General features: G+C 34.0%; 2 protein-coding genes across 5 annotated transcripts; one reads left to right on the top strand and one right to left on the bottom strand.

Annotated features, from left to right (window-relative positions):
* Positions 1-4,465: 4,465 nt before the first annotated feature.
* On the bottom strand, positions 4,466-6,453 carry LOC110661118 (transcription factor bHLH75). Its single transcript, XM_021819685.2, has 6 exons — positions 5,966-6,453; positions 5,723-5,842; positions 5,523-5,588; positions 5,346-5,414; positions 5,134-5,211; positions 4,466-4,747 (listed from the first exon to the last, which is right to left on the bottom strand). The coding sequence occupies exons 1-6, from the start codon at positions 6,356-6,358 to the stop codon at positions 4,655-4,657; spliced, it is 819 nt and encodes a 272-aa protein (XP_021675377.1). The 5' UTR covers positions 6,359-6,453; the 3' UTR covers positions 4,466-4,654.
* A 5,783-nt stretch (positions 6,454-12,236) lies between these two features.
* Positions 12,237-17,342, top strand: LOC110661119 (uncharacterized). 4 transcript variants are annotated; one of them, XM_058153342.1, is made up of 9 exons: positions 12,237-12,653; positions 13,809-13,853; positions 14,015-14,144; positions 14,324-14,420; positions 14,533-14,607; positions 14,695-14,743; positions 15,131-15,228; positions 15,996-16,134; positions 16,975-17,342. In XM_058153342.1, the coding sequence occupies exons 1-9, from the start codon at positions 12,303-12,305 to the stop codon at positions 17,119-17,121; spliced, it is 1,131 nt and encodes a 376-aa protein (XP_058009325.1). In that variant the 5' UTR covers positions 12,237-12,302; the 3' UTR covers positions 17,122-17,342. The 4 variants fall into 4 exon arrangements, with proteins under 4 accessions (XP_058009325.1, XP_058009326.1, XP_058009327.1 ...); XM_058153343.1 differs by having other exon boundaries at positions 12,238-12,653; positions 14,372-14,420; XM_058153345.1 differs by having other exon boundaries at positions 12,413-12,648.
* Positions 17,343-22,327: the final 4,985 nt, after the last annotated feature.

The raw sequence follows: 22,327 nt of genomic DNA, 5'->3' as shown, positions 1-22,327 counted from the left end.
ATCTTGTTTTACCTAATAGCTAGCTTCAATGGAAAATTTTTGTTAATTACTATTTATTATCAACTTAAATTATAAATATGTGAAATTTATATATTTAATAAATAGATATTAAAAAATAAAATTTAGATAAGAAAATTTCAACCCCAATAAACCCAATAAAGGAGATAAAACTGAATCCATTTGTAAATGGGGCAGATGAGTAAAACCCAACCCCAATTGTTTAAAAAAATGATGAGCCAGCAAGTTGGGTTTGCATAGGAAGAGAGAGAGTGGGCGAAAACAGCCAATTGATGCACATTTTGAAGAGTATGAAAATGAGATAGGCATTTCACTTGGAAGACATAATATTAGGGTGCATGGCTACGCGATACATTTCCACGATGCAGGAGAAACTAAGATCCGTCAGACAAGCAGACAGACGTGAGGGACATGTGGATGGATCCATATGTACAGATGTGTATGCGCACACAGATATGCACACATCTCTTGGCAGTCACTTCATCATATATGTATGTGCGGCTCTTCGGTTGTTAGAACACATAAGATACATGTCTATCCCTATACTTTTAGTTTTGCTTCTCAATTATTGTTTAGCTTCTTAACATATTTAAAAAAAAAAAAAAAATTTGCATTCTTTTTGACATCATTCATGGCTAAGGCCTTTATTCACCGCTCACCTCTACTTTTATTTATTTTTTATTTAAAGGAAAATAAATAAATAAATAAATAAATAAATAATAACTGATGTATCACCAGGGGCGGACCCATGTATACCCATGAATAGCATGACGGGCTCTGGCCCCCATTTTTTTTTTTTTTTAAATTATATATATTTCTTCCCCTGCTGCCCATGCATGATAAATGGGATGAGGATTACATCTAAAACTCATTCAACTTTTTAAAAATAATCAACTAAATAATATATTTAAAAATAAAATAAAATAATATAATTAAACTCAATTTTCAAATCAATGATTTTTTTTTCTATTTATTTAACATTATTTTATTATTTTTACTTTAAAATTTTTTAATGAATAAATATTATTTACTGTGTTAAAATTACTATAATTTTGATTATAAAGTGCTAAAAATTAAAATATAAATTATTTTTCTAATATAGAATTTCTTTTTTTTATTATTGTGGTAGAAAAATTTTTAATATTGGGATTTTTTAGAACAATTTTAAATGTTAGAGTATATATATATTACAGTTAATTTTATAAATATTTTTGGAGGAGACTCTAAATTTTTTATACCCTCTTTTATTATTTTATGTCTTTACATAATTTTTTTTATTTAACATTTTACATTTTATGTTGGGTGTATGAATGAGTATGCTGAGTTGGGTGTAGTACAGACTTTTTTTCTTAAATTTTCTTAATTATTTAAAATTAATAAAACATATAATTTATTAAAAATAATGAATGCCAATTATTGTTTGATAAAAACATAAAATTTTATCTCAATGATATTAGAGTCATCTCAAAAATTGGTGAGATATAGAGTTTGAGTACCAATCAGAACTAATTGTATCAAAAATATAATTTAAAATTTTTTATACTAGGTATATGAATCTTTAAAATTTTGGTCCCAATCAATATTTACTCATGCATTCGTCCTTGTGTATTACATAATTAATAAGTAAGTAAAAAATATACAAATTTTAGATACTCATTGGTTGATTGGTTCTTTGAGATTCATTCTTTGTGGAGTTTGTGTGAATATAGGATATAAGAAATAGTATATATTCACAAAATTGTCATAATTTTGTGTTGGGGTGTATCCCTTCTTTATCCCACCTTTAAACATAATAATAATAATAATAATAATAATAATAATAATAATAATAATAATAATAATAATAATAATAATACTGGTGAGTTAATGTGAAGCACTCTTGCTCATGGGCGGAGCCACATCCACCAGACTCAATTTTTTTATTTATTTAAATATTACATATGTATTGAATACGTAACTCATCAATCCACTTACTATATATCAAAAATTTATATGCATTATCTTTTTTTTTCAATGAATAGTTTATTATTATACATGATAACTTTCTTTAAATCGAGTGAAATAAAATTTTTTGACTCATTAACTCAATTTTCTGACTTCACTCTTATTTTTATTATTTAGGTTATACTTAAAGTGTATCAGTAAAAGGTGATCATTTGAGATGTCACATCGTTTGTGTAGCGTGTGTTAACATGGGATGATGAAATTATTAGACCATGCACTGATTTGCTAATTAATCCACTCTATAATTATTCCTAACATTGTTCGGAGTTGTTTAAATTATGACAAACGTATGTAATAGGTGTGAGAAAAACAATAGGAAGACAAGCAAACAATGACACGACCTAAAGTGATATACAACAATTAATAGCTCACAAAAGATATTGAATATGGTCAGAAAAAGATCCATATAGCATATTACAATTAGTTTGGAGTTGATATTGAGCTGAGTTGTGTACACTGACAAATTGGAGCATCACCATTATCAACAATCAAATCAATGCTATGGATAATGTTTTTCTATTTAGTCTAATAAGTTGCAAAGAAATTATAAAAGATTTTTACTTTTTATTTTGTTTATTATAAAATAGGAGCCAAGTATACTATTTATTTCATACCTTTGAACAAAGAATATTGTGGCCATTGCATAGTTTCTTTTTGATTGCCTTATAGAATGTAAATAAGAGCCATTTCAAACAAATTCTTGCAATATATAAAAGCTAGGTTACTTTCTCAAATTATTCCTATAGAAAGCACACAAAATGAACCCTTTTTTTTCATATACATTTACTCCTGACCTTTACTTAAAGTTTGATTACATGAAGCTAATATATATATATATATAGATCACATCATTAAGTTTCACATGGTGGGAATGGTCTTAGGAAAGGCAATTGTATTGCGAAGAAAAAGCCAAGTGAAAACTTGTCAAAAAAGGAGTCAATAAGAATGGAGGGTAGTAATGTACATATTAGAAGCTTTTAAAGATTCTTGTTAAGGTATTTATTAATTTAAGAATTCTTTGAACCCATATTGCTTCATCCTTTTGTGAGCATAATATGGCCCATTCAAGCTGTATTCTAACTTGTATCTTTGGATGCAATGCATCTGTAATTTTTCATTTTCCTCCCCTTTAATCCCTTTTGGTGAGCCCCTCCTATCCCTCCCCATAATTATTCTACTGCATTTATTCATTGCAATCATTCAGCAATATGAATTGGCAACATCCATGAGATTCTGTTCATAGATATATGTTCGTAGGGCCTGTTTTTGGATAATCCTTAATTAGATGTTGGATGTCACAATTCCTCTTCATGATTCTATTTGAAAGTCTGCTTGTCCCTCCAAAAAAGCTTTTCATCTGATAGAAACTAATCATTACTGCATAAATTTTTTTTAAAAAAAGTACTTTTAAATCAAGTGATTATCCAAGGGACCAATATGATTTGCTTTTATCAATGGTCTTGATCCTGCCACCATATATATATATATATATATATATATATATATATATATATATATATATATATACAGTTTCAATGGTGTTGAGCCTTTGTAATGAAGCAAATTGATTAAATGGTGTTGCCTCCTGCAATTGCTAGACTTCACAGTAACTGATAACATCAATATGTGCCCCTGAACATTGCTTCCAGTGGCTTAATCATAAATATTCGAGGGCGTGATGGAAACCTATCACCTAAAAGAATAGAAGACACAGGAAAGCTAATAAAAAGAAGAGCCACCACATGTAAAGTCTATTCCTTTTGGACTGTTCTTGTATCTAGCATGGTTGGTCCAGCTGTTCACCAGACATTTTTGTTCACAATTGTATCTTTTGATCAATAGCAAACAGTCGCATCAAAGTTTACTAAAGGAGAGTATGCATGATTAATGGGTTTGTTTACTAGTAAACTGTTGATGGTTGTTCACCCTTATCAACTAAATTAACCTAATAGATGAAACAGTTCTATGAAGTGGTTGGGAGTCCAAATGCCAACAACTGCCTCGATTATTTATCTAAATAGTGATAATGCATATCAAAATAAGCTAAACATATGATTAAATTATAGCTAGATGATGATATAGGGTTATTAATTAGATTCTGTTAACAGTTGCAAACTATCTGCAGAGTTCTCTCTTGCTTGTACGCCAAAAAACCAGGAATCACATGTGCAAGTGTCTGGTTAAATAGAGCAAGATAGGGTCACCAAGTCATTAAAATGACAAATAATTTGAGCCATTAAAAAAATGACACATAATTAATGGAGAAATTAAAGAGTAAAAGAAGTCAAGATCTATCCAAGAACAGCTGTGCTTCAGTGCTCTTACCGACAGCTCAACACCAATACATATATAGGAACAATATAAGCCACAAATTACTTCAGTCAAATTGGAAAAGAAAAGAAAATAAAAGAAAATGAAGCCCTTAAAATTTGACAAACAAACAGAAATATAATTATTCTTTTATTTTTTTGTACTTAGTTTCTGGACCTTTTGTGAATTGTAATTAATGGAAATATCGATAGCATGTCTGCTACATATATAGAGACATAGTTGATTTGTAGGAAAAAGGGATAGGTAGCATATTCATGTGCTTTTGTAGCTAGCAACAAAACAGTAATGGCCAAAAATGCAGTCAAATGGACCATGCAGATTGGAAGCAACTCAGCTCTCCATATCCTTCTCTCCACCATTTCTGCCTCTCCTGTGCTCCAGGTGAATTTGTTCCCTGCATCATTAATGTTTCATTTTTCTCACTTAGCAAAACATAAATACAATTAAATTCATTTTTCATGCAAGTTAGAGCTTATGAGTTAATTATGAGATACAATGGATTCATACATGAAATGTCACTTATATCACTTATTCGACGTGTCATTGTGTTTTTAGTGGGAGAAGTACTTTTCTTGGTCACTTTTTCTTTTCATATATATTATGTACTAATATAATAATTTTATTTAACAAAAAAATCTATTGACCTTATCTTGTAATAGGTTAGGCAAACAAAATAAGGCAGCCTAGTAAGGACTCAAGATTTTAGGAGGCTTTTCTCTTCCTTCTTTTTCTATTTTTAACTTTTTTTAAGTTGAGAAATAGCTTAAATTAGAAAAGCACCTGAGCCTTTTTGGAAGATTCTGTTTGCAAGTTGAGGTCATATGAACAACTTGCTGCTGCAAGCTCCATGGAAAGGAACTGAATATTGGGAAGGAAAAAAGATTGATAATAATAAAGAAATGTTAATCCAAATCTGTTTAAGTGTGTGTATCAACTTCTAAGATAAAATCATAAAAATGAGTTGCAGCAGATTTTGTAGATATTAAGCTTACCTCAACCTGATTCTGCAGGGAGTGGACATAATTGATTATCTCCTCTAGCATAACTGCCATTCCCATTGACTGTGAATTCATATACCCAAGTCAGGATTCATATTTAAAAGCAGAAAATATTATATTCATAACATGCATATGTAAGCACACATGTTCATATTCAGAAGAAAGTTCTACCTTGTGGCATCCAGGAACGAGGTCTTGCAAACATCTCAACTTGTTATTAATTTTCTCTCTTCTTACCTGATGAAAAAATAATAAATAACATTGCAGTCAAATTATTCACTTCGTACTATAATCATAATTTAGAGATTGATGGCTATTACCCAAACCATTAGATAATAATACTCCAGTTTTATGATTATATGCAAATTTACCCTTTCTGCTATACTATGACTATCAGTAGCTTGGCCTCTTTTTGCTCTAACATGAATAACTTCTTCTGCTTCATCCACTTCTTTCTCTTTGTTCTTCCCTTTTTTACCTCTGCCTAACTTCTGAAAACATCAAGACCAAATACTAATCAGCTTGATGTTAAATAGAGATTGAAAGTTTTGAAATTGAAATATCAAGAAAAGGGAAAAAAAAAAAAAAAGGACAAGAAACAGACAGACACACACATTCTTTTTCTTTGTATTGGAAGTAGAGGCAGTGGCAGAAATGTTCTTGGAACTGCTGGTCGATTGTGCCTCTGCTTTTCTCTTCTTGCAGCTGTCACGGAAAACATTTTGACTCGAGGTGGAAGTGACAGTATGAACAATTGGTGCAGAATTCAAGATGTCAGGGTGATGGAAAGCACTTGAAATACTATTGTGACCATAGCTTGCTGGAAATTCAGGAGGTTGTTGGAGGTGGGCCAAGAAAGAGTCTACTGAGAAGTTACTGACACTGAAATTCTCTAAGGTGCTTGGATTTAGCTCTGGAAGCTGCTTCAACATTTGTATGTTCATATCCATCTCTATGACAGGCTGAGAAAATCTTAGCCTCTGCAAATATTCTGTAAACTCAGCCATGAAGAGAAAATTTTCAGGTAGAGTGCTTCTTAGAGACCCTTAATAGAAGAGGAATTGAGACCAGAATTTATAAAGTACCAACAAATATGTATTATTAGAAGAGTTTAGTATTATTAATTAACAAATAATACGTTGGATATTAGCTATATCAAAATATGGGTATCAGTGTCATTGTGTTTTGCTTTACAGTTAAGTAAGTAAAAAAATTGATAGCATGAAAGCTCCAAGTGGAAATTTCATTTTCCGAGGCTGCATTTCTTTGGTAGGTCCATGCATGTAAAGCATATATAGAGTAAGTCTTAAATAGGAATACATGGTAAAGTATGCGAGTTTACTTTTGCGGCCACACGCCCCTTCTCCCCAATAAAAAAAAATGGATGGCAAAGTGGATGATATGAGAAAAAATTTTCAGTCAATGGTTCTTCTGTTCTTTTTCTGGCTGCTTATAAAATCAATGGTAAAGGAAAGTTCTCCAGATAATGCGCATTAACCCTGAAGTAAATGGAGCCTATAGCCAGTAGCTCTTCTTTCCGTATTGTGGAAGTAGTAACAGCATCACTGCAGTGCATAACCAAATCAATAATTCTGCTTTCCAAGTCTCATCTAAATAATGCCATACTAGTAAAACAAATTCAAAAGAATCTTATGTCCAAACTATTCAGCAGAATCCGAAGTCCGAAACAGAAGTTGCCCTTTCTATTTCCTCTCAATTTAAGTGCGGCATTTATTCTGTTGGCATTTTTCTTGTTTGGACTTTGAGTTCTCTGTTAATCTTGGCAAGCACTCTCATTTAGTTTTTTTTTTTTTTTTCCCACATTTTCATTGTTTTCCCATACAGAAGGTCGAAAAATACCAGGAAGGCCTTCCCTGCTTAAGCATAAGTTATGTATTTATAATTTTGACAAATACATAAAATCTGCACAGGATTTTCAAGAGTGAGTGGGACAATTGCCTTGCCGCCCTCATACTACATCCACCGCTGCCAGCCAGACTTCTTTATTTGTAAAATACTATTTGAGCATAGGGTGGGAGTTTACCAGACCCCACAGAACCGGCGGCGGGAGCATTGGTATATCTGAACCTATAAAGATTAGAGATTTCTAACTGAGAATCCAAAATCCTTGGGTGTAGTAGGTGACTACGGTAAATAATGTTATTATAATTATAAAAAGTGAATAAATAAATATGAAAAATAAATAAATTATTAAAAACATTATTACAAAAAATAATTTAACCAAACATAAAGTCAACAGTAATATACAAAAGGTACAAGTATATGGAATACATAATAATTCTATAATAAAAAGCAGCTCACTGTAATATTATCCGCTATTATGGGGAAAGGTAGATTTAAATTCAAATTTAATTAATATTTTTAATTTAAAAATATTTTAAATTTAATTAAAATTTATTATAAATTATCGAAATTTATTCTAAATTTATTTATTATTACTAAATTAATAATCAAATCATTTAACTTAATATATTTTAACTAATAATTTATACGAAGATGACTATAGCATCATTAACTTAAAGTTTATTAATTTTTATAAAAATTAAAATTTTAATATTTTTTAATTTTTAATAATATTAAAATAATAAATTACATTAAAAAAATCATATATATCAAATTTAGCATTTTTATTTTCAGTCCACATCAACCAACTTTAAAATTTAAAATTTTCTTATTTTATTTTATTTAACTCCTACATTATCAGTATTTCATTTTCAATTTTACAAATCTATCACCTAAAAATCTTACGACATGATAAGCTTTATAATTTTTATTGGTAAACTCGGCTCATTAGGGGGATAAGATATGGTAGGCAACCATGCTTAATTTAACCGCCTTTTTAGACCAGTATCAATGCTTCAAACAGAAAACTGCAATAAGACATCTGACAAAATAATAAATAGTAATACACGAGATTACATGATTTAAGATGAAAAAGCAAAAAAATTAATAAGTAAAAACTGTTTTTTTATAGGATATATATAAAGGTGGCGCCCGTGAAAATGGTTGTATCTAAATTTGATTAATATTTTTAAAATTTAAATTTATATTAAAATTTATTTTTAATTATCCGAACTCATCTCAAATCTGATTATTATTATTAAAAAAAATTAATCTATTTAATTTTATATATTTTAATTAGTAATTTACTTTTGATTAATAATTTATATTTTAAAATTTTAATAATTTTATAAATTATTTAAATTTTATTTTATATAAAATACAACTCAACTCAACTCAACTAAACCTTTATCCCAATTTTTTTTAAAAATTTATAAATATTATAATAAAAAAAATATATATATATATATTATATTTAATTAAATATTTATATAAATAAATTTGAGTAACAAAAACTAAACATATAAAACTCGAAATTTATCACAAATATTATTCTTCAAATCCGAACTTATCTCAAATCCTATTATATACTATACAAACTCGTTCTATTAAAGTTCTGTCAGATTAGATACCCTCAAAAATCTGACTCGTTGCCATTCCTGTCACTATCCAAAAATTATACTACTCAACTCAACTCAACTCAACTAAGCTTTTATCCCCAAAATTATGGTCGGTTATATGGATTCGCTTTCTCCACTTTAAATGATTTTGGGTTAAATCCTCAGAAATCGTAATGCTTCTAGGTCATGTTGTACTACTCTCCTCCAAGTCAATTTAGGTCTACTCCTTTTTTTCTTTCTATCCTCTAACCTAATATGCTCTACTTGTCTAACTGGAGCATCCGTATGTCTACGCTTCACATGACCAAACCACCTCAATCTCACTTCTCTCAACTTATCCTCAATTAGTACCACTCTTACCTTTTATCTAATACTCTCATTACAGACTTTATTTAGTCTAGTATGACCACTCATCCACCAAAAATAATACTAAATGAAAATAAATCCGTCATTATATTCAGTCTAATTTCTTTGTTTGTGATTTAAAAAAAATGTAAATAGCATCATAGTCGTGTCTTAAGAAGGATTAGAACCTTTTATTCTCTCATTTTGTTTTTTTTTTTTTTCCTTTATGTCTTCTCTTTTGATGAGTTAAGTCGGTCGTCTCCCGCCCTTTTGGATGGAAGATGGCCCTCCTTTATCCTCCAGCGTACGTCTACCCTTACTCTTCTAAGTGAGGCTGCAAATATTCTTGGGTTTTGTTCACTTGCTGACAGGTTTGGGGATAAATAGTGAGGGACTACTTGGAAACTGTGAGGACTCTAGTTCCTCAAGCTCAGTGGCGGTGAGGCCTTCCCTATGTAGCTGTATATATGTGCATGGATTGGGATGAGTCAGCGATTCTGTTCCACAACTTTGAGTCAGGAGCTGCTTGGGATTGCTAAGTTCCTCCTTTAGTTTGCGTAGGTATCTCTTAAAGATGTTACTAGTGCTATTCTCTTAGGCATCCAGCCTCTTAATGGGCAGAGGTGCAAAAGAACTCTGCCCCTTGCCTATGTGTTCCCTCTGACTTCATATCTACTTCTTACCGTGGTTTTGCCTTTGGCTTTTTGCTGAAGGGTTCAAAGGGTCCTAGGGGTGGCCACGGTTTAGGAACCGCTGGTTACAGTTCCTGAATCGCCGGTTACTGTTCAATGAAATCATGAACTTGAACCAAACCGCCAGGAGACGGTTTGAAAGACGTTCCTAAACCTCCGCTTCCAGTTTGAGCCCTAGTTTAAAAATGTTTGAAGGGCGGTTCTAAAAAAGAACGGTTCAAGACAGTTTAGAGGACGGTTTGGAAACGGTTTAGGGATGGTTTAAGGGTAGCTTAGACAAAAAAATATAGAGAAAAATTTTATTGATTCAAAATTTAAGTTATATTTGTAAAAATATTTTAATTTTTCTTAGAAATCTTTCAATAAAAAAAAAGAAAAATAAAGAAAGAAAATAATTTATCTTGAAGAAAAATTTAATAAATAAAGACTTGAACCTGATTAAAAAATTAGAGATGAAATTAAATTTTTTTAAAGAAATTAGCAAAAAGTGTATGAACTTAATTTTGCCTAAATATCCCTTTAGGATTTAGAGGAATAAAATTTGTTAGTTCTATTACTTGCCTTTTTTAAAAAATTATATAATAATTGATAATTAAAAAGTATAAAAGAGAAAAAAAAAATTAAAATAGAGGGTATTGGAAATTTTATTGAGGATTTAAAGTAATAATAAAGTAACTGAGATAATATTAAAAATTTCAGTAAGTATATAAAATAATAAAGTAGGAAAATTGAGAGAGTATTGGAAATTAAAATGAGTCTAGAAAATAATTATTTAGAGAATTTAAGAAAAATTGAAAAAATATTAAGAATTGAAGAAAATACAGAGAATAATTGTGTAGAGAATTTATGATATATATAAATGAGTTAGGAGTGATGTAACATATTTATTGAATTTTTTTATATTTAAATCGCCGGTTTAATCCTGTTCGAAATCGCCGGTTCAATCTGGTTCGGAATCGCCAGTTCAAGGTTCTTAAAAAATATGAACCTAAACCAAACTGCAGAAAGACAATTTCAGTCCGGTTCGAAGCCATTTTCGATTTTGATCAGTTTTGGTTCGGTTTTGACCTAATCGGTTCTGGTTCGATTCCAGTTCAAAACCGGACCGTGGCCATCCCTAAAGGGTCCTATGGCTTGCTTCTTCCTCTGGGAGCGATGTTGTATTTGAAATCACTTTGGGTTGTTTGGTATGATTTCATCCAGAGAGGGCAACGGATATTCAATCAAATCGAATATTAATAGAATGAGTTTGGGTATTATATAATTGGATTCGGGACGGGTTCGAATTTGAAAAATTATACTCGTGGCGGGTTCAGATCAGGTTCAGATTTTATATGTTGAGTATCCGTTACCCAAAATCGTTTATATAAATACTTAATTAAATATAAAATATATATTTTTAATATTTATAAATTTTTATATATTTTATTTTATATAAAATAGAATTTAAATATTTTATGAAATTATTAAAATTTTAAAATATAAAATATTAATTAAAATAATTTTTTTATAAATATTAATTAAAATATATAAAATAAAATGGGTTCTGATTTTTTTCAGATAATAATAATCAAGTTTGAGAATAGTTCAGGTAATTGATAATAATTTTTAAACGAATTTGAGACAAATTGAGATTTGATAATATTAATCAAGTTCGAGTTCGAGTTCCATAGTTTTGTTTCATGTTGCCTATCACCAGCTACAGGGTGACCTAGCGACGGGTGATTGGATATTGAGTGGCGGCATTGTTCATCACCTCAGGTCCTTCCTCGGGTCAAACCAGAATATAGGGATATTTTTTTAGGCCTCAGGCCTTTTTTTGGTTCGATTCTAATTTTGGGGTAACTTATTAAACCGTTTCTAGTATATTCACCCTTGGCTTACCTCACTTTAGACTAGAGTTGTGAGATCAATATGTTGAGTTAGGTTGAATTTGGGCCCATCCCTATTGGCTGTTGTCGTTGGACTGTGCTATGTTGTATTGGGCTTAAGCCTTTTTTCTCATGCAATGAATTATTATCATTGGGAAAAGAAAAACCTTAAGAAGAAAACATAAATGGCCAAATTTTATAATATTAAATAAAGAATTAATTATAGAAAATTTTCAAAATTGTGTAATATTTATTTTGACCTATATAATTTTAAAATATAATATATATTTTTACCTTATTTTTATTGGTATAATAAAATTAAAATTTCAGATTTTATGACTTTAAAAATAAATTTATTATTAAATTAAAATTTATTAATTAATCGATAAAAAATTATGTTAAATTTAAATTCTTAACCTATAGATTAGAATATTTATATATCTGTTTAACAACAATCACCATAATATGAAAAATAGAGATAAAAGAGTACGATTATTTTCTTTTATATTAAAGAAATAATAAAACAAAGGATGAGTGAGACTGGGTCTGACCTTGACAGCAATGGCTGCTTCTCTTCTCTCACTCTTCCGGCCAAACCTCACATCCCGTAAAATGACTGTAAAGCCCCTTGCTGTTCTCAACAAATCCCGCAAGACGCGGATTCCCTATGAGTTAAAGCGGGGGCAAAACCGTCTTTTCCACCAGCTTCCTTCTGGTTTGAACATGGAGGTGATTGAGCAGAAGGGTATTGGAGGTAATAGCAATACAAACCCAGATAACGGAAGCATTGAAAACCCACCTCTTGTTTTTATTCATGGAAGCTACCATGCAGCTTGGTGCTGGGCTGAGCACTGGTTGCCTTTCTTTTCAAACTGTGGCTATGATTGCTATGCCCTTAGCTTGTTGGGTCAGGTCATTTCTCTATATCTACTCAGGTTTTATTTATTTGTATATTTTGCGAAATAATTGTTCATTTCTCATTTTCATTCAATGTCTATTGGTTACATTTTTGTACTTTAGGCTTGATAGATTGATTTTGGTACTAGCAGTCTTAGTTCAATAATTTGATGGACCTTTTTCTTGTTTTTAATATATGGAACAAGAGATAAAGTTTTAGTAGTCTCCTCTTTCTTGTTGCTTTCCCCTCTCTCTGTTTATTGATTTGGCTGATTGTTGAAAAAAACATGAGATATTGATCGTAGTAATTTAAATCTTCTTCCTTCACTATTTGGGATCCCAAGAAAGTAATTAATTAAATAGAAGTGCATTTAGCTGGGACTATATGGCTTGAGGTAAAGTTTCTGTGAGCATTAAGCTGACCGAAACAAAAATTTAGGATTCAAAGCAGCAAACTATTCTCTTCCCACTTTTTTTTTTTTTATATATTTATTGATCCTATCTAATTATTCATTAATATTTTAGTTTTGACTATCAGCTTCTGTGCAGTAAGGCTTTCTTACTTCTGTAAAATGAAAATATAGACTCTGTGCAGATTCTATTATCATTATTATTTGCCAATAGTTTGACAAGCAAATTTTTTTTCCTTATGTTTTCTAATAAAAAATACATAATCAATATGAGAGTAAAATCATTTATCATAGCCATTTTCTCTCAAATTTCTTCTCCTTCCTAGAAGGTTTACTGGGTTTAATAAAGGCAATCCTTCTAATGAACTCCAAGAAAACAACATTTCCCTCCTTATTTTTTAGAACTATATAAGATCTATTTAGCATTCTTTACTTATATTCCTCTTCCTTAATAGAATATTATTCCTTTATTTGAATTATACAAAAAAAAATTGACATACGTTAATTTCTGGACACTGTCATGTATTCTTTTGTTGTGATTTCATTTTGTTTTCTAGAGAGGCATGTGAATGATATATCCCAACTCGTTAGTTTAACAACTTACTGTGCAAAGAAGCCATAAGCACCTTCTTCTTATCATAACATTTTAATTAGGTTGTCAACTGTTTTGGTGGTGCGAAGATGCATTAGCTTGAATACTGAAATTATTTAAGCTGCCAACATATAACTGATTTGATACTCTTTGTGCACACATCTACAGGGTGAAAGCGATGGACCTGCTGGTTCTTTTGCTGGTTCTCTAGAGGTATTTTAGCTCTCCACTAGAAGAAAAATCATTTTAGTAGTGCATTTTGATTGTTCTTTCCTTCTTCTATTCTATACTTCTAGAAATTCTTTTTCTATTCCATACAAATGAAATTGCTCAAATTTTTCCTATTTCCTTTCCACTTTCAAATTCTGCAGTAGACACATGCAGGTGACATTGCTGACTTCATCCAGAAAAAACTGAAGTTGCCACCAGTATTGCTTGGACATTCATTTGGGGGCCTAATTATTCAATACTTTATTGCAAATATTAGAAACAAACAACTTATAGGTAATCTTCATCATCCAATTTTTAGGTAACTGTCATATACTGGTTGGTGATGATCTCATAACCTTCATGTCAACATTGTAAAATGGTCGTAATAGATGCATTGAAACACTTTTGTCATTAATTTGTGTGGTCAATAACCCACAAAATGTTAATTATGTTTCAATTTTCTTTGGACGAAGCCTCTCCTGAAGGGGTCAGCTATGAGATTCAAACTTGCTTTGTTACAGATATTGAACATATTTTTTGGTCCTCACCAACAAAGCTTGAGCTTTTAGATTGGAGATCCTTAATATTTATCAAAGTAATCTAGGTTTGCTTCATTGCTCTGAAAACATACTGCTTCACCTTCACTGACTTTATTCTTATTCTAATTGGGCTCAATTCTAGAAATGAAGAAGCTGTGCCCCTACCCTGATCTTGCTGGAGCTGTGCTTGTCTGTTGCGTACCTCCTTCGGGTAATAGGTAAATGCATAAAGTATATAAGGGCATACTGTTCCGTTAGTTGCACTGTAACTAGCCTGGACTGAAAATTTGTTTTTCTCTATGCAGTGGGTTAGTGTGGCGGTATCTCTTTTCCAAACCTATTACTGCTTTGAAGGTATGCACGTTAGATTCTGAGGAAGAAGTTCACTGTTCTTTATCCCCTCATCAGTCTGGGAACATGTATTATGAAAACCTAGAATGAATCCTTTTTGCGGTTTGCCCTTCGACATTCACCTAAAGCACAGTGCTGATTTCAGTTTCTGACATTGTGAGCTGCTTATTATATTCTTCAGAATGATTTAAAACTCGTTGATGCTTTCTTTGATCTGTAGAACTTATTTTAAAATCTGTAAACCTATGTGATTTTAAAGAAAATGTTATCATCTTTTAATGGACATCCTCATCTTTACCCCATCTTTGCACTCTTAATCTTGCAAAAAAATGCCTTGCCTTTTTGGACATGACCCGTGTCTAAATTACAATTCATTTGAACTATGAGCAGGTGACTCGCAGCTTGGCAGCTAAAGCTTTTCAAACGGATCTCTCACTTTGTAAGGAAACGTTTTTCACGTCAACAATGGAGGACCATCTGGTGATGCGGTTTGTTCATTGGCCCTTTAACAATGTTCATGAACATTTAAACTTTTAAGGTGTTTGAAATAATAAATGAAAAATAACAATGTAAATTTAAGCAGTTGTGTCATTTTATTGATTTAAGCATTTGTTGGCCTAATAAAATGCATTGTCCTCAGAAAGTTGAATAAGAAAATGTACTGCCAGTCAACTTGCATTCCAAAATCCGAACTCATACTATCTGATCTAAAATGAAGCTCAACTTAAAAAATTTTGGAAACCAATGCATTACCTGGTTAGAGCAGGATGATTTATAAATCAATTAATCTTGAACTAAATGAAATCTTAATTAAAGAATCTGGAAAGTTTAATTGGTAATGGTTTTCTGATGCAAGTTATGTGATTATTTGTATCATAAATTTATGTTTTATTTGTTAACATTTTAAATCCATTGTTTCAAGATGGTGTAGCTTTTAAACCATGTGTATGTTGAAACTGCTCGGACTAACATGCATATATCGATTATCTCTTCTAGTATGCGTATCGTATTGGTTATACATTCATTGTCTGTATGCCAACCAACATTGCCATTTTTCAAACCATGAAAACATACTCCTTGTAATGCAAGGAGAAGGCTTCAGGGACTCTTCACAGTCCCAGAGCCTGCAGCTGGCATACCCTTATAATCAACCTACATCGTGATGTAGACACTTGCTATTTTATTTCACTGAATGATGACCAAAGTTTTTTTTTTTTCTTTTCAATATGAAAACTTGGATGCTGGTTTCTTTCAGTTACCAGGAATTAATGAGAGAAAGTTCAAGAATGCCATTGTTTGATCTACGGAAGCTAAATGCATCACTTCCGGTTCCTTCAGTGCCAAAATCTTCCATGGAAGTCCTTGTGGTGGGTGCAAGTGATGACTTCATAGTGGTAATCTTCATATCTAACACATGCAATTATTAATTAATTTCTTAAGTTCTTAGTGATGATGATACCTATATAGATTTCAGCGTACATTATTTTTCTAGGCAAGGAACTTTGAAAGTTTACTTAAAAATATTCATTGAGCACAGAAATATGCAAACTGTTCAAAACCTTGAGCTTCAAATGGAAGCGAAGCAGTTCTACAAAGTTCTATCAATGTTTCTAACAGACATCTCTTACACCCTCCTTTCAAGTTCAAAAGGAAACTAGTTGACTAGCTATCTTCAGTCCTCTATTTGTTCTATTTTCTCTGCTCAACTTCTCAAGTTCTCTTCCTCTTTGTTTTCGCTTGGTCTTCTGGTTTAGGCAAGTCTTCTAAATTTATCCCTTTACAGCATGATTCAAGTAATTTATGGGTTGAAACTTGAAACCCACATCTACAAGTCTACAACATTTTCCCCCTCTTATGTTACTGTTTTCAGCCTTTGTTTAAGTTATTGTACCATCTACTAGCAAGGACAGCTCTGACTTTTGAAGCCCATTACTATTTTTACTTAAACCTACAATTGATTCTGGCAGAACCACCTCTACTTCAGTTTCAATACACATCCAAGCAGGTGAATGGCCCCTATTTCTGTCATTTAATCACTAAATAGAGGCACATGAACCATTAGAAATTTTTTTCCCAACAAATTTTCAGATCAAAATTGCAGCTTCAAGCTATAAGTCTAATATTATTGCCTGTGGACCACTGTAATTTCATAAATTAAGAAATCTTTTATTATGGCATTTTCTTACTTTCCAAGTTGAATCTGAATTTCTGATTGGCTTAAAAAAAATTCATAGGATGCAGAAGGACTTGATGAAACGGGAAGATTTTATGGCGTATCACCAATCTGTGTTGAAGGAGTTGCCCATGACATGATGTTAGATTGTTCCTGGGAGAAAGGTGCAAAAGTTATCCTTTCATGGTTGAATGCTTTAAGCAGATGAAGTGAACTCATCCATGCTTAGAATGCCAAAGGCTTGTTCCTTGAAACTTGTGTATCTAATCCAACAGCAATAGAAAATTGAAATTGAAATGTAGCATTACAGTTTTGGAGTTCTTATTGTTTTGCACAAACTAGACATGGGTTCGGTCTGGATATAGAAAAAGTAAAGAGAGAAGTATAAGAGATACCTGAATAAGAGCGATATTATTTTTAGGAGTAAAATGGCGCATTTTAACCTTATTGATTTAATATGTTATATTATTTATTTTATTATTGAAATAAATAAATAATAATTAATAATCTAAAAATGTAATCATAAATAATTCATTAATTATTATTATTATTGTCACGACCCAACCTATGGGCCGGACCGGCACTAGGACCTGGGTCAGCCTAAAGCCCCCGAGGCCCGTAGTAAGCCTAACTGTTCATTGACCCAACTCTAAGGCCCATTTGGGCCCAAATTCAAGAAAACAAATGGACAGAGTCCGGCCATAAAATGGACTTCTCAACGGGGAGTTTTCGACTCACTCGACCTGTAAACATAATAATACTCAATTGGGGAGCTCAGCTCCCTCATCTAATCCATCAAACAGACATAGAATATTAAGTTTACAGGTCCAACATGATAATAATATTACAGACCAAATTCAAATAATTACTGCTAACACATGCGGAAATTCTATGAGTAAATAAAATTACACAAATATTGATAAACAACCTGCGAAGTAGAAAAGCAGGTTAACCCAGAATAAAATATTCTCCTGTGGCCTGTAAAAATTTTTGAACAGGAGTGAGTGTTCGACTCAGAGAGTAAAATATCAATTTTAACCATAATTTCTATAACTATCTAAAACTAATGCAACCTGTGGAATGAAATGCAACGTCAGCAATAAATTCACATCATAGCATCAAAAAGGTAATTTGGAGCACTCACGCACCCTGTAGCATCAATCATAATATATGGGGTGATTCCCTATCTGACTCTCTTAAATCCAACACAGTGCCGTGAAGAACTCGGCTCGGACTTCCACTTAATAACCAAATCGAGGTCCCAAGAGCTCAAGCGTAACTACCCCTCGAAGGATCGGGTCCCGAAGAACTCAAGCCGTGACTAACCGTCCTATCCATAGTCCACACCACATCACACGCACGCCAACGCACGCTGCTGCTCCAAATTACCGCAACAACATTCATGGCACTTTATGATTATCAATGCAACATAAATCGTGCCTAGAGTTTAACTACATAATTATATACATATAAGTGATGCATGGGCATCTGAACATATAATAATATCGAAATTACAATTAAAATTAATATTTTACTCACGGACTTGTGACAATCACTTTGTGGGCGGCGGAGGAAGAAGGCATTCGGCTCACACGACAATTTTATTACAATCATTTAATAAATTTGACTCAATACAAACAAAGAAAAGACTAATACGTCCTAAGTCGTGTAGAAAATGCGTAGAGTCTCCCTATACCTAGGACCTACCCAACTCGCAAAGGGCTCAAAACACACTTCTATATTCACAATCCATATGTCCACAACTCAATCACATCACACAGCCCCTCCTGGGCCCACCAATTCAATCATCCATCACAACATGTAAAATTTCAATTTAGTCCCTATAATTGACCATTTTTGCAAAAACTGCCCAAATAAGCTCTAAAAATTCTAAAACTTTGCCCCGCGGTCCTTAGCAATATTATTAAGCTATTGCAAAAAGAATCATAATTTTCTAAGCTACCACGAATATTTTATGGATTTTTAATCCTATTTAAGCACTAGAAAATTGCGAAAAAGCAAGGTTCGGGTTTACCTTTGCCAATTCCGACTTCAAGAACGCGCTCGGGACGTCTGACAATGGGGGGCTAGCCAAAACCTCGGTCCAATTCGGAGACTTTTCCGATAACGGGTCTGTCTGGCTGGAATTTCGCAGACACGGTCGACTGTCGAATTTTCGTGAATCGAGGATACCTACACGAAGCCCATAACACGGGGGTTAGTACATAAATTTTTCAGAATTTTCTAAGCTCATTAAATGCTCGGAAAAACACTGCGAAGTTCCGTGGGACCCACCGAAAAACGGTGTCGGAAAAATTTGAAATTTATGTCGCCGCGAAGCTCTCGACGAGTGGAGCTTGCTGGTACCCTCGGTTTTCTCATGGGATTCACGATTTTCGAGAAATCTAGCCCACAAGTCAAAATGGGCTAAAATCTTCCCGAGCAAAAATCGGACAAACCGCTCGATGGATTTCGGCGTTCTTGGTGTCTATGGAAAGCTCTCGCAGAGTAGATGATTTTAGACACAAGACCCGGTCCAATTGGTGGCCGGATCGGTCGGATTTTGGCCGGAGAAGCCGAAACGCCGCACGCGCGAGGGAGGGGATTCGCGCGCAGTTTCCGGCCGTTTGGCGGCGTGGTGGCTGGGGTGGCGGCCGATCGGTGGGGTGGCGAGGAGGTGGTGGCCGTGGCGGGGAGGAGGAGAGAGAAAGAGAGAGAAGGAAGAGGAACGTCGCGGAGGAAGAAAAAGAAGCAGACCGGTCCGATTCGAACGGTCCGATCCGGTCCGGTTCGATTCGGCCGGTTCGATTCAGAATATAAAATTTTGATTTTTTACTCTGCCTCGGGACCGAAAACGAGGTCCAAAATTCAAAAATTCCGAAAACTTCGTAAAAAATCGTAGACTCCAAATATATTTTTAGTTTTGCCACGTGGTCTTTAAATTAATTTTTAAAATTCATCAAAGTTTATATTTCGTAAAATCGAACCCTATTTTTAAAATCCGAAAAATCTCAAAAAATTCCTAAAATTTAAATAAAATTAAAATACCAAAAATGCTCATAAAATTTAAAATTTTGGGGTGTTACATTCTTCCCCCCTTACAGAAAATTCGTCCTCGAATTTTACACAAGGCAGAATAAAGCACATGATTATACATTGAACAGATAAGGGTACTTGCTACGCATGTCCCGTTCTGACTCCCAGGTGCACTCTTTCACTGACTGACTCCTCCACAAAACCTTAACCATAGGGATCTGTTTGGATCTCAGCTGTCTCACTTGGTAGTCCACTATGGCTACAGGCTGCTCCTCAAATGTCAAGTTCTCTTTTAGCTCTATCACATCATTTGTAGTACATGAGAAGGATCTGGAATGTATTTCCTGAGCATGGAGATGTGAAACACGGGATGAACGTGAGAAAGGTTGGGTGGTAGCTCCAACCGGTAGGCAACTGCTCCAACTCTATCAGTAACCTCAAAAGGTCCAATATACCGAGGTGCCAACTTGCCCTTCTTTCCAAATCTCATGACTCCCTTCATTGGAGAAACCTTCAGGAATACATAGTCGCCCACTGCAAACTCCACATCCCTCCGTGCAAGTGCATAACTCTTACGCCTCAAAAGCTGTTTTCAGTCATTCCCTGATTAAAGGAACTACCTCTGAAGTGTACTGCACTAGGTCTACATCATGCACCTTCGCTTCCCCCATCTCTGTCTGTCGACACCATATTTTGGCCGATCTCCAAAATCAATAAAACTTTGAAACCGATCCCCGGTACTAAGTCTCCTTTGGACAGCTAATCACATTTCCGATCCCTCTTTGATAGGCAGTCACAATTCCGATCTCTCCTCACAAAGAATTAAATCAAATTGTTAAGTTATCGCATCAGTCAAAGCTTTACCAGTCTATCGCTCACCGATCTCTCAAACCCATTGTCGAAACTCAGGACCCGTCAAGTATATTCCTGATAAACGAAATGAACTGGCACTAGATCTTTTCTTACCAGTTTTATTGCCGATCTCCCTTTCGAAAGTTTAAGAGCTAAGGTTTTGGTTCGGTTTAATGAGGATTCCGATCTTAAGTGTTCGAGTTAAATTTTCAATTTTAATCAAGTCCCATTCAGCATTTCTTCCCCACCGATCTCAGGCTTATTGTGCTTTCCGATCTCTTACACTTAGATTAATAATTGCATTTAGTTCTTGTTTCGCTATGCTCATACAATCAAATATTTAGGCAATTCAGAGATTTTTCAATCACATCCATTCATTGAACAAAAGAGACATTCCATTTCATTTCATTTTTTTTGTACAAGTTATTCAGCTGGAGGATCACCCCCAGCCTGATTTACATTTTGCTCACTCTCTCTCACCCTCGGCTTCCTCCTCACTGTCCTCATCGTCGCCCCCAGGAGCCAGGTCGGCCATCCAAGAGAAGTCCTCCTCTGGGTAACGCTTCTGGAGTTCGACCAAGAGGTCCTTGTGAGCATTCACATAGGCTCCGGCTATTCCCGTCACCATCTCTTCATCTTTCTCCTTAAGCTCCTCGTCTTTCTCCTTAAGCTCCTCGATGAGTTGAGCGACTGGCGACCGTTGGCACATGTAGCGCTGGACTTCTCCGAGAACCCGATTCCTTCGGCGGGACATGAGACTTCGGCGGCTTGTCTTCATAAAACTTCGCCCGACCCTCAACTTGAGATATATAATCCAGAGCGGATGAGAGGTGGGAGCGGAGGAAGCCACTTCTGATTTTTCTTCTCGATCTCCTGACCCAGACGCTGAACCTTTTCCCGAACCATGGTCTGATTCACCAGGCACTCCACGTTCAGGCTCATGGATTGAGTCAAGATATCATCAAGGCTGTTCGGGGATAGCCTGTCCCGATCCTCCCGAAGGAAGATGGAAGACCCCAAGACTTTGGCAAAACCGGGGTTCTCCGGAACGATCAGGTTATTCTTGAGGAATCGATCGATGCACTGAGCGCCATGAGAAGAGGCCCTCGTAGAAGATTGAGAAGGACCCCTTTCTGTGCTTGGAGCAATTGGAAGAGGTGGAGGCTGCTCTTCCGATCTAGGAGGAGATCGGACAGCTTCTGCGGTCGGCGGACCCGAGGGTTGAGGCAGGTCCCCTTGTACTTCCCGTGTTCATGACTGTGTGTTCGAAGCATTTCCGAACGCTTCATCTCCTTTATTTTCTGGGAGATCTCTTTGTCCTTCTTCCGCTTCCTAGAACCCTCACCACCCGCCATACCTGCACAAAGAAAAGGTCAGTGAGATCGCTAAGATCCTGAGATCTGAGATATAGAAAATACCAATGCCGAGGTCAGAGAGCAGAAGTTCGCGGTCTTGGCCGGTGAGCAGTTGAATAGTCCAATGGTGCAGCTCGGCAGTCACCGCATCCAAACAAGAATACTTTTGAG

This window comes from Hevea brasiliensis, chromosome 9, assembly GCF_030052815.1.
Source record: "Hevea brasiliensis isolate MT/VB/25A 57/8 chromosome 9, ASM3005281v1, whole genome shotgun sequence".
Classification (NCBI taxonomy): domain Eukaryota; kingdom Viridiplantae; phylum Streptophyta; class Magnoliopsida; order Malpighiales; family Euphorbiaceae; genus Hevea; species Hevea brasiliensis.
The sequence above is the reverse complement of the archived record's forward strand: the minus strand, read 5'-3'. Positions and strand labels throughout refer to the sequence as shown.